The sequence below is a fragment of the Sphaeramia orbicularis genome, chromosome 5 (assembly GCF_902148855.1).
Source record: "Sphaeramia orbicularis chromosome 5, fSphaOr1.1, whole genome shotgun sequence".
Lineage (NCBI taxonomy): Eukaryota > Metazoa > Chordata > Actinopteri > Kurtiformes > Apogonidae > Sphaeramia > Sphaeramia orbicularis.
In genome coordinates, this window is record NC_043961.1 from 32,999,470 (window position 1) to 33,017,431 (window position 17,962).

Genomic DNA, 17,962 nt, shown 5'->3' on the forward strand with positions numbered 1-17,962 from the left:
GGAAATTGTAGAGTTTTTGCCCCCTGCAGCTTTGAACAATGACAAATAGAACTGTGGGGTTTTAGTGCTGTTATTTGTGATGAAAATACACTTTATTCAGACTCTCAGTTCTCTCTTTTTTATTGGATTTTTTTCTTTTTTAGTTAACAAGTTAACAAAAATGGCTGGAACAGGGCACTTGATTGCATTGTTCCTAGTTGTTCCAGGTTCACAGTAGGTTACATTTCATAGAGTTGAGGTCATTTTGTGCGTAGTCCATTTCTTTTAGCAGTGGGTATATCAGTCAAGTTGGAGTCTTAATGAAAATGTCAGTTTCATACCATGTATCTCGCTGACAATTCCAGTCCAGTCCTCTTTTGTTGGGGGATTGTCTCCTGGTGGGGGTTTTCTCGCCTGCAGCCAGGAGCAGTTTATAGAGATATTTATGCTGAGCTGTTTGTCTGGGGTTTTTCCCAGGTATGATATGACAATGGAGCATTCAGTGTTTATTCTAAAAATGTTCTTTATTTCCTTGGTAATGTCTGATTCAATTAAAGGACAAGACAGAATATATGAAAATGGTCAGTCATAGATTTGATTTGGATTCTTCCAGCAGTGATCGTGTCCCTGAAACCTGGCTGCATGAAATTACTTTTGGGATCACAAAGTATCTCATTATGTTCTTCCACCAGAAGTGTAATTAGGATCTAAAATTTATAGTTTTCATCTGGTTTATCCAAAGAACATTGTGATCATCCACAGAAATCTTCAAGTCCTCTCCCATTTTCTGTGTGCCATGGATTGTAGATGAGCTTTTGGAATTTTGTAATCTATTGTATAGTCATCAAACTAGGTATTATTAGCTATAGGGCCTGGCCAAGTGAAAGTGAACAGGGTCAGTTTCTTTGTTCTCTAAAACAATACTTTTGATTACTCAGTATCAAACACATATATCTGTAGTTTCTAAAACTGTGTTTATTAAATTTGTACCTGAATTACAACTGGATATATAAGAAAATATATGAGAACCAAGTGTAAATTAAGAACAGTAAAGGTTGTAAATTAATGTATACGGCATAAGTTCAGAATGTAAAGAGCAATGTGTAAATAAATTTGTTCAAAATATATGCCCGTGTCTAATCTTTCATAATAATCAAATACTATAATGATTTTGAATGTTATTTATTATTGGAAAAAAAGAAAAAAAAAACTGCAGAAAGATGTGTATTGAATATAGTAATGAAACATATGTGGCCAAAGACTGATAATTTTACCAGTATCATAATAAATCTTTGATTATTATTATTATGGTGCATCACACTGAACAAAGACCTCACTACATTACTTTTTTGGATTCTCATTCCGTTTCCATGAATTAATGTCTTTTAAAACTAAAATAAAAATGACATCAGTTTCATTTTTGGATATAATGTACTCTCATATATTAGGAAAAGTGTGGTATGCTAAATATTTGCACTTTTTGGTATTTTTTCCAAACCTTGAAAAACTGCTCTATATTTTTCTTCACTTCGTTACTTGGTCAGTGATGATAAATTCATGTTTTTATTAAATATTTGGTTATTAATCCTTAATGGCATGTTAAAGTATTTGCTTGAACCTACAGTTTGAGCTGTTATGGTTGCTGCTAAATTAATTTTTAAAAACAGATATGGAATGATTAATGTTGCTGCACAGTGCTTTCTCACTCTGTTACTCTCTTGGCCAGGCCCGATAGCAATGTAGGCATTTATAAATATGTTACCTAAATGAGTAGTGGTAACAGAGTCTGACAAAAACCTAAAACAAACAAACAAACAAACAAAAAACGTAAACTAACAAAACAAGTTGTATTTACAATCCATGAAGAAACACCAGGAATTTAAATGCACTGTTTTCCATTTAAATAAACCATATGTGCCAAACAGAAACCAGTAAAAATACTGCAGTCTGTTCTAATTAATGATATATGTGATGACACTACAGGGTTCTCAAAATCCAAAGCAGGTTATCAGTTTTATGGATATGCATCTGAATCTGTTGTGGTTGTTACTGTGGTCCTCTGAAACCTGAGCAGTGGTTGCTTCTTGGCTTGTACTTGCACTGTGACATTAGAAATTGGCATGCCTGGGTAGTTTTTGGGATGGCTCCAAAAGATCTTTTTTCACTGCAGACATTTTGGCTTCAAAGTTGAATTGTATTAGCCTTATCGTCCCTGTGGGGATAGGTGGGTAGCGGTGTCCGACCACTTTAAACACTACTCCCATCTCATTTCCAGATCTAAGCATTGGTCATGAGATGGCGGAGTTAATGTATTATACATGTTTTAATGGCCGGGAAAAGGCCCCACCATGGTCAGGGATCAAACCAGGACCTTCTCACTGTGAGGTGACAGATGTAACCACTGAGCCACCGAGCCGTCCACAAAAGCAAACACAGCAGAGGTGTTACTGTTAAATTAACAATGGGGCTGCTCCATTTAATTTCCACAGGAGGCCATTTCAGTGAATCAGCATGAGCAGGTCAAGGCCTTTAACTGATGCAGCTGAATGGAATGGAGCTGTTTTTAATGATACCAATACACTTGTGTGTTTTCTGCCAGAACACGTCAGAATGTCAGCCGTGAAAAATGACTTTCATAGATTGTCTTTCAGGAAATACTTCAACAGTAACTCTGCAGTACAGTTCTAAACCCGGAATCAAATGCTTGAAAAAAGTTAAATGGGTCATATTTTGCCTAAACCCACTTTTATTAGTCTTTGGTACATTTATTTGTGTATTTGGGCCCTAATAGTTCAAAAAGTTTGAATTTGAACCCTCTAGGTCACAGGTGTCAAACAGGGGGCCAAATCTGGCCCGCCAAAGGGTCCAGTCTGGCCCTTGGGATGATGAAAGTGCAAAAATGAACCTGAACAGTCCAGGTTGTCCAAATCATTTTGGTTCAGGTTCCACATACAGACCAATGTGATCTACAGTAAAAATAACAACACAATAACCCATAAATAATGACAACTACAAATTTTCTTTGTGAAAAATGATGTGGAAAAAATTTAAGTGACAAAAATAACATTACACTCTGAAACTATTTATATTTACAAAATTATTCTTCACAATAAAATGCAAATAAATACATAAATTAAAACAAAGATGAACAACCTGAAATGTGCAATTTTAACAATATTCTGCCTGTTACTAAATGTTTTGTGCATTTATGGATCCACTGTGATCTGTAGTTGTGTTAATAATAAGAGATGTAATATTGTAGAAATTGTTCAAATTTTAGTTCCAAACTCCAAAATTTTAACAATATTCTGCCTGTTACCAAATGTTTATGTAACACTGTGTGTAAATGTACATGTATTAATAATAAGTCCAGGCATAATATTGTTAAAATTGCACTAATTTTTCTAATGAAATTTCTGTTTTTTCAGGTTATTCACATCTTTTTTGTAAAATGTAAATATTTTCAGAATTATTTTTTTTTTGTACTATAACAAAAAGAAAAACTTGGATTTGTCATTATTTATAGGTTATTAAGTAATTATTTTACTGGTCTGGCCCGCTTGAGATCAAATTGGGCTAAATATGCCCCCTGAACCAAAATGAGTTTGACACCCCTGCTCTAGGTGTTGCAAAGCTGTCTTTATATTCATTTTGGCCAAAAATCAAGTGGATTTCTACAACCTGTTTCAATTCCTGCTTAATTTGTTGAGTCTATAACTAGTTATGTCACAACATTTACACATATAAGGTCAAAACTTCCAATGAACATTTCTCACCATAATTGTTTGTCAGCAGCAGCGGTTGTAGTCCATACTGAAAATATGTCCAACCTTCGAGCCGATTACCTAAAAGTTGTTGGTTGAACGGGACAGAGCAGCACAGCTAACAACCTGAAGGGGGTGGGGTGTGAAGTGGCTCATTAGCATTTAAAGGGCCAGCGCTCAAAACAACCATTCTGATGTCATTACTCAGAAATAGGGTTGAAGATGGACCTGTGGAGTTTAATTAATGAAGAATTCGGACCCAAGTATAGCATTTACAGTTTATGCAGACCACAGGGAAATGTTTTAAAATGCATAATTCCATTTAAAAAAAGCAAAATATCACTCCTTTAAAGCAGCAAATCTCATATTTACAGGTCAAACCTTGCCTCGTAATTATTTATGCATTCAGCTCGTCTATTACACAATCTGAACCAAAAAGGATTTTAAAAAAGGATCCACCTGGATTTAACAAAGCGAATAGTTCATATTCTTCCATTGGAAAACTACAGCAGTGATTATGTTTCAGCTGAAAATAAGTCATTGAACTCATTTTTTTCTTCAGTATCCATTGGTTTGATAGAGAGCATAATGATTGGACTGTTTCAATGAAAAAAGGTCATGTGGTCTGATGAGTCCAGATTGATCTTGTTCCAGAATGATGGGCACATCAGGGTGAGAAGAGTGGCAGACTGAGTGATTACCCATCATGCCTAGTGCCTACAGTACAAGCATGTGGGGGCAGTGTTATGATCTGGGGTTGATTCAGTTGATCAGGTCTGGGTTCAGCAATGTTATGTGTCCATAAAATTATAAAATTAAATGTTGTGATATATCATTAGCTTATATTAGGTGCTATAATTAAAACTCAAGGCTAAAAGAGTGTAAGGCCAAATATTACATTTGTCTAGCTTTTACATGTCTCATAAAGTCTCATGTGACTTAACCTGTTTGTAGCAAACAATACATAATCCTAAAGTATCCAGTCGGTGAGGTCTGGATTCAGCAGTTATGTTTCCAACCAATGATGAAAGTAAGTGCTGTGACACTGGAAAACCATACTGAAACAATGCCACAATGAATGCATGTGCAATCAAACCTAAAGGCTCAATAAAACTCTAAAGATATACTGTTGCTTTTAAAGTTAGAATAAAATATTTTGACCTCTTCTCACGACAGTATTCTGAGTATGATTTATTCTTGACAGATAAAGTGTACCCCGTGACCCTAGTGAGGATAAAGCGGATTCAGAAAATGAATGAATGAAGATAAAGTGCAACTTGGACTCAGTATGTAACCATTGCACCAGGTCAAAGGTCATAACTGATGTGTATAAATAGGAATAAAAAGAGGAATGTGTCTGAAAACAAAATTAATCCAACTTTATGATATTGGGGGCAGCCGTGGTCTTGATTGCTGGAGAGTCGGCTGGAGAGTCGCCGGTTTGATTCCCTGGACTGGCAGAGAGTTGTTGGCTTATGTGCCCTTGAGCAAGGCACTTAACCTTCCATTTTCTTACGGGGCGCCTTAATGGCCTGCCCACTGCTGCTAGCATGCAGTGTGTGTGATGCATGATCTAGTGATGGGTTCAAGGCACAAGACAAATTTCAATGTGTGGTGCATGTTTACTCATGTGACAAACTACTACTGACTATTCTATTCTATTCTATTCTATTCTATTCTATTCTATTCTATTCTATTCTATTCTATTCTATTCTATTCTATTCTAATATGGCCAACAGTGTATTCAAGCCTAGGACTGTGTGACAAAGTATTTGAGCTCGAGGTGGACTGCATAAATATTTACAGTTAAAAATGTTTTGTAGAACTGTCCACTCTAAACACAGGAACACAATTATACTAGTGATAGATTAATTGTAAGAACGTGAGTAAAATAATGGACCCTAGTGAACATGGCTCCTTTATAATTAACACATGTACACAGATAAATCTGAATTTAGCTTTTCAGCAGGTGTAAGTGTATATGCAATGCCTCAAAACATGAACATTACCCAGAAAAGTACAAGAGTATATTTATTTATTTGTTGGTTTATTTAATAGGGACCATGTTTATTTAGGAACATTGCTGTATAAAAAATACACCCATGTAAATGTGCCAAAATGAGTAAAAATAACTACTTTTCATCTGCAGTCCATATGCAAGTGACAGAAACAAAACATACAACAGCCAACATACATCACTTGTTCACTATAAATTAAAAAAATTAAAATTACACATAAAGATGACATAGGCATCATCACGACAAATAAACAGACAAACAAACAAACAAATAAACAAAAAACAAATAGACATAGGATGATCACAGGGGCATTAGCCTATACATTCACCTCTATATTTACATACAACTAAACAGAGAAAGTGTACGGGTGATGAAATGTATGTCAGTTAAAAATGAGTGCATCTCTGGTTTTCTGGGAGCCACTGTTTTAAGTGAGTTTTAAAAGTGTTGTATGTCTAAGTAAATAGGCTATCATGTGGTTATTATTTACATCTTCTAGTGTTAAGTGTTCATCAGAATGTAAAATGTGATGAGAATTTATGCAAGTATCAAAATGTAAAATGTTTCTTTAGGGGAAGTGTCATGAAACTTCTTCAATAATGAGCTGTCACTATGTGTAGATAAATTTATTATTCATCTATCTATTACTCTAGTCCACAGGTGTCAAACATGCGGCTCTGGGGCCAAAACCAGCCCGCCAAAGGGTCCAATCTGGCCCCTGGTCTGAATGTGTGAAATGCAAAAATTACACTGATGATACTAACAATCAAGGATGTTAAAATCATTTTAGGTCATTTCAGTCTAAAGTGGGTCAGAACCAGTAAAATACTATCACAGTAACCTGTAAATAATGAAAACAAATTTTTTTTTTCTTTGTGTTTGTGTAAAAAAAAAAGTAAAATTACACAAAAATGTTTACATTTACAGACTAGCCTTTTACAAAAAATGTGAATAACCTGAAATTTCTTAAGAGAAGTATGTGGACTTGCACCAATATTCTGCCTCTTACTAAATGCTTTGTATATTTGTAGATCCACTGTGATCTGTAAGTTGTGATGCACATGTATAAATGATAAACTAAGGCGGAATATTGTTCAAATTGCTCTTATTTTTCTTAAGAATTTTCAGGTTCATATTTGTTCATGTTACGTTCAAGTACAGTTCGTAGATGTAAACATTTTCATTACGGAATTTGACTTATTTTCACTCAAAAACATAGAAAAAAACTTTGGAGTTGACATTATTTATAAGTTCTTACCCTATTATATATATTATTTTACTGGTCCGGCCCACTTTAGATCATATTAGGCTGAATGTGGCCCCTGAACTAAAATGAGTTTGACACCCCTGGTCTAGTCTTTATCCACCATTTTCTCTACTTTCCGTACAGACTTTTGTTTTTTTCTGTTTACTCTTCCCTCCTGCAGTTCCACGTTGTTTTTTCCACCACAGTAAATATTCTTCGAACACTTCTGGCCTCCTCTCCAGGGTTTGCTTTCCACTCAGTTGCTGCTTCCCTGGGAGCATCATCGCTGGTCACAGCACACACAGTTTTTCTCTTGCTGGCATTCTTGGCTGCCAGAGTAGAGAGAGAGTAAACTCATATTCTTGTTGAAACTCTGTCCGGTCTGAGCCCAGGCAGTGTTTGTGCAGAAACTAATCTGAATCCACACTGTGGACATGGGAGTCACTCATGGAAAGAAGGTACAGTTTGTTGATTTCTGCTTTAATGACTCTGAAAAGTAAATGTTTATTTGGTTAGAATAGTTTCAATAAATAACAAAACATGCTGTGATTTTAATTGATTTTACTGCAAAATTAGTCTTTTTAGAGTCTTTCTGTGCTAGGTCTAAAAGTAGTTGAGCTGCTCCTGTCTGTTATTGTTGACAGACAATTAATATGCAAACCAAATGCATATGATTATGCAGAAAAAAGCCCTGTTAACGCCGTACAGAGGTCCATGGAGAGTATTCACGCCATCACGTCTTATTAATTCTCTTCCTCACAGTATCTCACTGTGTGAAATTTATTCCAACAGCAGGACGCTTTCCTCATCCTCATCATCTAAACACCACCTTGCAGCTGAATTATAGCTAAGATACTTTGTCCAAACCTTTTCATCAATTTGACTCTCATTTTCTTTGAACTTTATCTCAGTGTTACATGCTGGTTGTCAATATATTTGTCTTGTTTGTGAATATGTCCAGACATTTTGCAGATAAAGTGCAACTTGTGCAAACATGGAACAATATGTGGCATCCAGACATAGATGTAGATTTCAGCAGCATGGGGGCGTAGTCTGTCTACCCCCACTGTTTGTATTTGTCCACACAATTAAAAGTTTTAAAAGCCAGAAGTTTTTCTTTTTTTTTTTTTTTTTTTATATTATTCTAAATTCATACCTGTTTTTTTTATATACAAGTAGATAATTGATGTGTCTGTCCATACAGTAAACCAGGGGTGTCAAACATTTGGCCCGGGGACCAGAACCGGTCCCGCCAAAGGTTCCAGTAAGGCCCGCGGGATGAATTTGCAAAGCGCAAAAATTATACTTAAGATATTCACAATCAAGGATGTCAAACTCGTTTTAGTTCAGGTTCCACATACAGACCAATGTGATCTCAACGAAAATAATAGCATAATAACCCATAAATAATGACTCCAAATTTTCTTAGTTTAATGTGAAAAATATAATATTACATTACACCTCTAAATAATTACAACTCCATATTTTTCTCTTGGTTTTAGTGTAAAAAGTTACATTAAATTATGAAAATATGAACATTTACAAACTATCCTGAATGTGAAAATTTTAACATTATTCTTCCTGTTATTAAATATTTTGTGCCTTTTGTAGATCCAATCCATAATATGCATGTATAAGTGGTAAGTTGAGGTGTAATAATGTTAAAATTGCACTTATTTTTCTTAAGAAATTTCCATTTTTTCAGGTTATTCACATCATTTTTGTTTTGATAGTTTGTAAATGTACATATTTTCATTATTTAATTTTGATTGCACTAAAACAAAGAGAAAAATTTGGAGTCGTCATTATTTACAGGTTATTATGCTATCGTTTTACTGGTCCAGCCCACTGGAGATCAATTCGGGCTTAATGTGGCTCCTGAACTAAAATGAGTTTGACACCCCTGCAGTAAACATTGAATTTTACATAGTGGTCCTCATTTTTTCAATGCAAGTTAGTGATGAATTGGTGAGAAATGTAACATTGCACTCTACAAAATGAATCCAACTGTGATGAACTTTTATACTGACATACAACAAACATTGACAAAAATATTGGGACACAACATATTTTTCATTCTTATTGATGTGAAAATATGTTCACATCAGCTGTTAATCAAGTAATTATTGTGACAAATGCTGACATTATCAATAATATTTATTTTAAGTGTAAAGGCTGATGTTTTCTTTCTGATTTACATCTGTGGTTTAAAATCATTATGGTCACAACATAACAGATATTTCATAAATCTAGATGCGGAACCTTTAAAACAATTTTAATGATTTTAAGTAGTGTAAAATTAAGGTAAATCAAACCCCTAAACAAAATTAACCCTAAAGACATGGTAAAAATGAATATAGTGATGATGTTTATTGCAACATAAAATTATATTATGACAATTGTTACAAGTATTTCTTACTCCAGCCCCATGTTAGCAAAGAACCACCTGAGTTCAATGTGTCTCAGTACTTTTGTTCATATAGTGCACAGGTGTCAAACATGTGGCCCAGGACCCAAATCTGGCCCACCAAAGGGTCCAGTTCGGCCCTTGGGATGAAGTTGTGAAATGCAAACTTTACACTGAAGATATTAACAATCCTTTTTAGTTCAGGTTCCACATTTAGACCAATTCAATCTCAAGTGGGTCAGACCAGTAAAATACGATCGTAATAACATAACAATTATGACAACTTCAAATTTCTCTCTTAGTAAATGTAAATATTTTCATGTATTTAGATTAAAACAAAGTATAGTTTCACAAAAAATGTGAATAACCTGAACAAATATGAAAAACCTGAAATATTTTAAGAGAGGTAAGTATGATTTTAACAATATTGTGCTTGATATTAAATGCTTTGTGTATCTGTAGATCCACTGTGACCTGTAAGTTATAATAAACGTGGAAATGATAAAGTGAGGCATAATATTGCTAAAATTACTCTTATTTTTTCAGTTTTTTCATGTTATTCACAATGTTTGAAAGGATAGTTGGTAGATGTAAACATTTTCATTGTTTAATTTTACTTTTTTCACTCTAAAACATAGAGAAAATTTTTAAGTTAACATTTTTTCTATATTATTACTATATTATTACTTTACCGGTTCGGCCCAGTTTAGATCAAATTTAGCTAAATGTGGCCCATGAACTAAAATGAGTTTGACATCCCTGATATACTGTCTATTTCATACACCTCAGAAGTCCATGATTTGGTATGTTTTCCTCCAGTAGTTTATTATTCCAATTCGTGATGTGTTTTTCCAACTTTGGGTCTCATATGTTTTCAGTCTTGAGCTGAAAAACATTGAGAATCTCAAGGCAAAAATTAATAAATAAAAAATCACCAGAATGCAGGAAATAAAATGTTTACTCCTCTGAATTCCTTCCACTAAATATGTCTCCTCAAATGTTCAATCCAAACCTACATCCACGCATGCAGATGATGATGCATCTCTAACTATATTTGATATTCTGCAAAAGGCCTAATCAGCCTTTGCACACATTTCATTCACATGGGAAAAAGTTGAGTAAACTGGTTTATTTTGCAGTCTGGTTTGAAGTCCACAGGGGGATCATTCTTGTCTTCACTATTAATTCTGCTCAAACTCCACCAAATGAGAAACTAAGGGGGATTCTAACTGTGTTTTGTCTGATCCGGGCATTAATGAGGTGGCAGCCTTCCACCTCAGCAGTAACGCCACTCGCTTCACTGGAGATGTGGAACTACAGCTGACACTTCATTTGTCTATCAGGATCATAATACCGCTTTGTGTCAGGGTTGGCTCTCATTTTTCATTTGCATAAACTGGTGTCGTTGACCCGACCAAGACAGTTGGTGTGCTTTAATTTCTACAGTGTTTTTTTTTTTTTTTCTTTTTTCATGTACTTTTATTGTTCTCTATAGCAGTGTTTTAACAAAAGATCATGTCACATGAGCTGGTGGGAACAATAACTTTTGTCTTTATTTTCTGTTGACAGAGAGACCTTCAGCAGTTTTCAGGTACATGTTACACACACCCAACAGGTCTGGTGAGGAATCTACAAATATGTGATACAGTCATGATGTTGCATCATGTTGCATGTGCTGATCTTCCCTATTTCTGTCTTAACTAGAAGACGTGTGGAATATTTCCATCTTAACCCATAAAGACCCGGCACTACTTTTATAGTCAGTTCCCAAATGATTTTTTCTCTATATTTAACCTTCCTTAAGTGATTTAACAGTATTTATTGTAATATTATTCTCTTTATTTTGTATTTTTCCAGTAAAAATTATGTATTTTTCTATATTTAATTCACTGATCACGTAGATCAGGGGTGTCAAACTCATTTTAGTTCAGGGGCCACATTCAGCTAAATTTGTTCTGAAGTGGGCCGAACCAGTAAAATAATAATATAATAATATATAAATAATGTCAACTCCAAACTTTTCTCTATGTTTTAGAGTGAAAAAAGTAAAATTACATTATGAAAATGTTTGCATCTACAAACTACCCTTTCAAACAATGTGAATAATATGAACAAACTGGAAAAAATGTGTAATTTTAACAATATTCTGCCTCAGTTTATCATTTACACATGTACATTATAACTTACAGATCACAGTGGATCTACAAATACACAAAACATTCAGTAACAGGTGGAATATTATTAAAATTGCACTTACTTCTCTTAAGATATTTCAGATTGTTGACATTTGTTTAGGTTATTCAGATATTTTTGCAATATTATACTTTGTTTTAGTGTAAATACATGAAAACATTTACATTTACAAAGAGAAAAACTTGGAGTTGTGAGTATTTATAGGTTATTATGACCCACCTGAGGTTGAATTAGTCTGAATGTGGAACCTAAACTAAAAGGATTGTTAACATCGTAATGTAATTTTTGCTTTTCACAAATTCATCCCAAGGGCCGGACTAGACCCTTTGGCAGGCCGGATTTGGCCCCCGGCCACATGTTTGACACCTGTGATGTAGATGTTCACAAAAGCTCAGATAAAAGTTGAAGGTTTTTATTATAAAAACAGAAAACTGAAGAAAAGTGACTTTTCCAGTCAAATCTCTCATTAACTGATCATAAACCCAGTGTGTCCATTCACTGTCATTGATCCAACTCCATGGGTTTTACTGGTGAATCAATGTTGTAGAAGATGACAGTGTTTCCCCGGTGCCTCTGAACATCCAAATGGGTCATATCTGATGACCATAAAAAGATGATAAACTGTATTCTACACCAATTATTTACATGTATTGATAGGATTAGTGGATCAGCAGGTATTAAACAGTTACATCAGTAAATGGTTTTGGTCACTGGTAAATGTTTGGGTCTTTATGGGTTAATATTCACCTGAAAGAAATAATAATATCTATTATTACTATTTACTGTCTGGACAGATTGACATAAAAATCTTTTTCTGTCAACTTTTTCAGGCAACTTCATTTAGGTTAATGAGGCTTTAAACAGAATAACTGTAATTCCTAAAATGGATGCCTTGCATTTCATTTGAAAGGAATTATTTTCTAGTTTTTGTGTTTAAGACATGACTAAAACACACTCTGAACTACATCAGTGCAAACTAATGTAACTCTAATGCTTAACCCATAAAGACTCAGTGCCACTTTTGTGGCAGTTTCCAAATGATTTTTTCTTTCTATTTAACCTTCTTTAAGTGATTTATCATAATTTATTATAATATTATCCTCTGTATTGTAACTTTTTTTCAGCAACAATCAGGTATTTTTCTATATTTAATTTACTGATCATGTACTTTAATCATCATGCTGATATTACATTTGAGGGTTATATCAAATGACAGAGATAAAAGTTACTTTTTCAGTAAAATCTATCACTAAATGAACATAAAAAAAGTGTGTCCATCCACTGTCATTGATCAAACTCTATGGATTTTACCAGTGAATCAATGTTGTAGAAGATGACGGCGTTTTCATAGTAACTACAGAGCTTCTGACCGTCTAAATGAGTCATATCTGATGACCATGAAAAGATGACAAACTGTATTTTACACCAAATATTTACAGGGATTGATAGGATTAGTGGATCAACAGGTATTAAACAGTTTAGATCAGTAGATGGTTTGGGTCACCAGTGGCTGTTCGGGTCTTTATGAGGTAAGCAGTTCACCGATGCATATTTATAAGCATAAGCACAGTAGGTTCATATGTTTTAATCTTGGTCTCCTTTTGTCTAATAACCTGCCACATTGTGATTGAAAAGCAGATTAACCCATTAAATAATTGATGATGAACCATTTGGAGAGTGACATTGAACATGATTAAAGGTGCATATTTTGCATTATGCCCTTTCATGCATAGTGGTCACTACAGTGGACAGTTATTCTACAGCTGTTCTCTTGTATATTCATGTGTTTTGTTGTTTTAGTTCCATATCAACCAACACAGTGGACACTTATGCATCATCCCATACACTAACATTCATACCATTACTGCAACTTTCTTGTTCTTTTATCTAAATCAATTGTTAATTGTTATTAGACTGTAATTAACAGAGTTTTGTTTTGTTTTTCAACAAAAATGTTTTGTTTTCTTTTTTTGCATATTATGAGTGAGTCATAACTAGTATTATAGTATGTTAAAATATGAGAAATCATCAGATTAGCAGCATTAACCTCCTGAGACCCAGGAAAGTGAATTTTTTTGCTTTTTCCATTAAACAATTGTCTTAATTGGAAACTCCATAATACAACAGTTTTTTGGTTTTTTTCGAGACATTTTTTAAAATTATATTTATTTATTTATTTTTTTTTTTAATGGAATGTCCTTTGCAATGGACAGCATTTTTTAAGTCAAACTGTCAAACTTTTGTCCCCTACAGAGGACAAAAATGTATTGCTGGGTGTCAGGAGGTTAAAAATGCTTTTATTTAATAGTTTTCATACAGTATGTCAGTAAATGTATGTTTCTGAGCTTCAAAAATTAAACGAACGGTGTCCAGCTGAGTGGACATTTTTGTAACTCCATGAAAAATAGGTTCATTAAAAAAAAAAAAAAAGAAAAGAAAAATCAATCACATTGTTTTTTTCATGCCTAAAGAGGAATAAAAACACTCAGGAAAAAAAAAATCTTGATTAAGGTTCTCATAATTCACGCATGAAAGGGTTAAAATGAAACATCTGAGCAAACCTCAAGAGCTGGACTGCAGGTTTGTGGGTTATCGAAGTAGATCAGTTGTTTTGTGTGTATCTATGAAAATATCCAGAATCCATATCCATGCTTTGGATACTTTTGGACTGTGTATTATTGTGTACAAACAGGTTAAGTCACATGACACTTTATGAGACATGTAAAAGCTAGACAAATGTAATATTTAGCCTTACACTCATTTAGCCTTTAGTTTTAATAACAACACCTACTATAAACTAATGATGTGTCACAACATTTATTTCCATCTTTTTATGGACACAAAACGTTGCTGAACCCAGACCTGACCAACTGAATCAACCCCAGATCATAACACTGTCCCCACAGGCCTGCGCTGTAGGCACTAGGCATGATGGGTAATCACTTCAGCTGCCTCTCGTCTCTCTGATGGAACAGGATCACTTTGGACTCATCAGACAACATGACCTTTTAGCCATTGAAACCCAGTCCAACCTTTATGCTCTCTATCAAACTGATATGTGGTTAAGAAATGAGAACATACTCACTGAATCAGTTAAAGGGTTAAAAAAATTGTGGCTGAAACACATTAATCATTGTGGTAATTAATGGAAGTTTCGGAAATATTGGTTTAGTTAAACCCAGGTGGGGACTTATTTCTTGGCAGGGCAATGTATTAGTGCTTAAGACACATCACATCATAATCCATTATAAAACATAATTTCATAATATAAGGGAAACGTAAAGTAGTTCCATCTTTGCAGTTATTTAACCCTGACATAACTCCTGTCTTCGCTGTCAGAACAGTCCAATGATTCCTCAAAATATCAAATCTTACACCAAAGTTCAAAGTAAAATGAACACAAAGCCATTAATACATGTGTTTCATTCTTATTTAATATTTCAAAGAGCAGAGAGAGTGTGTTTTATGGTTTTATCACAGTTGACTGTGGTGAAATATCACCTATTTTGACATACTATAGCATCCTAGTTCATCAAACACAAAAAATGCTGCGGTATATTTTAATAAAACTAAAGTCCAAAGCAGTGGTTCCCAACCTTTTTAGGCTCATGACCCCATTTTAACATCACAAATTTCTGGCGACCCCAGACATGCAAAACTGAGGCTTTTTTTTTTTTTTTTTGGCTAAAATTAATTTGTTTTTGATCATGTAATAGTTTGCTATACTATTTTGCAAATAAACGTCAATTTTAGACAACATTTAGTCTATATAATATATATTATTATGGACGGAGGCAGAAAAGCCAGGTGTAGATTACTGCACAAAGTGAGAATTTTATTTTCCTTGGTCAGGATATGTACAGTCAGTCCAGCTCAGATTTACAAGGCTGACAATTAATACTGAACAAACAATAACTCAAACTATGAATTATGAAAGAGCTGCAGCATCTGAAACCGACCACAATGAACATTTGACAGATAAATAGAACCACAGTGCTTCAGTTTCAGACTCACAGTTTGTATTGATTTTTTTGTTTTTTTTAAAATCAATTACTAGAAATTCCAGGCGACCCCATTTGAATTCCAGACGACCCCATGTAGGGTCCCGACCCCAAGGTTGAAAAACGCTGGTCTAAAGACTGTTTCAGATTCAGTTTTTGAATTTTATGGGTCAATTTAAGAAAAGTGGTTAAATATCAGTCAAATATCAGAATGAGTCGTAGTGTTATTTCAATCCAGTGGGTTTCTAGTCCTAAATACTCTTACACAGCAGCATCAGTTCGTTGTAATGGTTTTCTTCCCATAGGCTGCATTTATATCTTCAGACAGACTTAGATGTTTATAATAATATGAAGGTGTAAGTTTGTTTGTTGGTTTTCCTCTCCTTCAAGCGACAGCGATTCAGACAAACCAAAATGAACACTTGGACCCACGTCCAGAGCTTCAGGCTTTCACGTCCAAACAACAAATTGAAGATGAAAGCAGATGTCTAATCACACCCCAAAAACCTCTGAATCCTTTCACATCCTCCAAGAGCCACCAGGAGCTCCACAGAGAACTGCGGATGAGCCACAGGAGGTCGGACAGATGCACCAACTCATAAACAATTCCATTTCAGCACCATTGTTCATATAAATCACCGAGACTTTGGTTTTGTCAGGAGAGTGTCTCAAGAGGGGAAGACTGAACTCCAGCAGGCCCTAGAGAAGAGGAAATGGGAACAAAAGATGAAGGCGAGGAGGGATCAGGAAGAAAGACTGAAGAGCAGATTACCACTTCACCAAGAGCTGTTGAAAAGACACCAGAGACTTGAAAAGGTCTAAAAAGATCACAGTCTATTATTATGACATCCTCAATAAGTGTCCTCATCACATCAGCCTAAAAAAACTTAAAAATGAATTGAAAATAAATTAATTAATTTTATCTAACAAATCATTACATCAGTTAAAACAATTAACATTTCTCACACTGATGACCAATGTTAATCTTATTGTTTAATTAAGTTATTCTGTATTTAGCCAGTAGAGAGCAGTGCAGACAGTGTTTCTGACAGAGGATAATCCATTCTCTGCCTCCACAGTATAGCTTTTTTAATCTACAGTATGTTTAAAGGTTCGTCTGTGTTTTACATTGAAAACTGTGAATATCTTGGGGAACTGATTTAGAAATTAAAGATGTTTTTCCCTATTTTCCACAGATGGAGCAAAAAAAAGAAGAACGTGAGGAGCCAGAGTTTCTTCAAGTTAAACACAGACTGCGACGGACGACAATGACAGATGTGGGAGAAAATAATTAAACTCTGAAACAACGGTCCCCAGTGCAATGAACATTAAAATAATCCATCATTAACGTTCACATGAAATATTTCAGTCTGATGTTTGTAATGTGCCTGAGAATAACAACAATTTGCATTATGCTTGTAATGTGATGTTTTAAGATGCAGCAACTACAGCTCTGGAAAAAATAAGAGACCACTGCAAAATGATCACTTTCTCTGATTTTACCATTTATAGGTATGTGTTTGAGTAAAATGAATATTTTTGTTTTATTCTCTAAACTACCAACAACATTTCTCCCAAATTCCAAATAAAAACATTATTATTTAGAGCATGTATTTGCCGAACACAATGGTCAAAATAACAAAAAGATGCAGGTGTTTTCAGACCTCAAATAATGCAAAGAACACAAGTTCATATTAATTTCTAAACAACACAAAACTAATGTTGTAACTTATCCCTGATAGGAATATCCCTGATTTTCAATGACAGCTTTCAGGTGGCTTGGCTCTCCACCATTTCTGTTGGATGACTTTATGCAGCTCCTAGCAGAGAAATTCAAGAAGTTCAACAATGTTCCATGGCTGTGACCATCCATGTTCCTCTTGATTATATTCCAAAAGTTTTCAGAGTGGGTTCAGGTCTGGAGATTGGGCTGGCCATGACAGGGTCTGCATCTGGTGGTCCGTCATCCACACCTTTATTGACCTAGCTGAGGCCAGGAGCATTGTCCTGATAGAAGAACCAGTCCTCAGAGTTTGGGAACATTATCAGAGCAGAAGTCCAGTAGTTTTCAACACTTATTTTTGGATTCCATTTACTTTTGCAGTACTAATAGCACTGTTTTTGCCTATTGTCAGAAGATAGTGATGGCCACAGTAGTGTTTTTTATTTCTCCTTCCTAAATAAGACATGGATCAGGTGTTTATTCAGTAGAATAAGGTGTGCTTGTGTTGGAATTCAGCAGACACAGAAATGGAATGGTTGTGATACATGCAGACAAGCTGATTTCACAGGAAATTGCAGTGGTCTCTTTTTTTTTTTTTCCAGAGCTGTATATTATCCTTTAGTAATATTCA

General features: G+C 34.6%; 1 protein-coding gene across 2 annotated transcripts; it reads left to right on the plus strand.

Annotated features, from left to right (window-relative positions):
* Nucleotides 1–7,282: 7,282 nt before the first annotated feature.
* LOC115420056 (protein FAM107B) lies at nucleotides 7,283–16,962 on the plus strand. Of its 2 annotated transcripts, none has more exons than XM_030135217.1 (5): nucleotides 7,283–7,465; nucleotides 10,984–11,005; nucleotides 16,005–16,185; nucleotides 16,268–16,424; nucleotides 16,805–16,962. In XM_030135217.1, exons 1-5 carry the CDS (start codon nucleotides 7,442–7,444, stop codon nucleotides 16,901–16,903), a joined length of 483 nt encoding a protein of 160 aa, XP_029991077.1. In that variant the 5' UTR covers nucleotides 7,283–7,441; the 3' UTR covers nucleotides 16,904–16,962. The 2 variants fall into 2 exon arrangements, with proteins under 2 accessions (XP_029991077.1, XP_029991074.1); XM_030135214.1 differs by having other exon boundaries at nucleotides 7,288–7,465; nucleotides 15,999–16,185.
* The last annotated feature ends 1,000 nt before the right edge of the window (nucleotides 16,963–17,962 follow it).

Bases quoted from the DNA above. Each gene is read 5' to 3' on its own strand.
- LOC115420056 (XM_030135214.1), top strand. From the start codon at position 7,442: ATGGGAGTCACTCATGGAAAGAAG. The intron at 11,006-15,998 runs GTACATGTTACA...CTCTCCTTCAAG, and splicing joins AGACCTTCAGCAGTTTTCAG to CGACAGCGATTCAGACAAAC. The intron at 16,425-16,804 runs GTCTAAAAAGAT...TATTTTCCACAG, and splicing joins GACACCAGAGACTTGAAAAG to ATGGAGCAAAAAAAAGAAGA.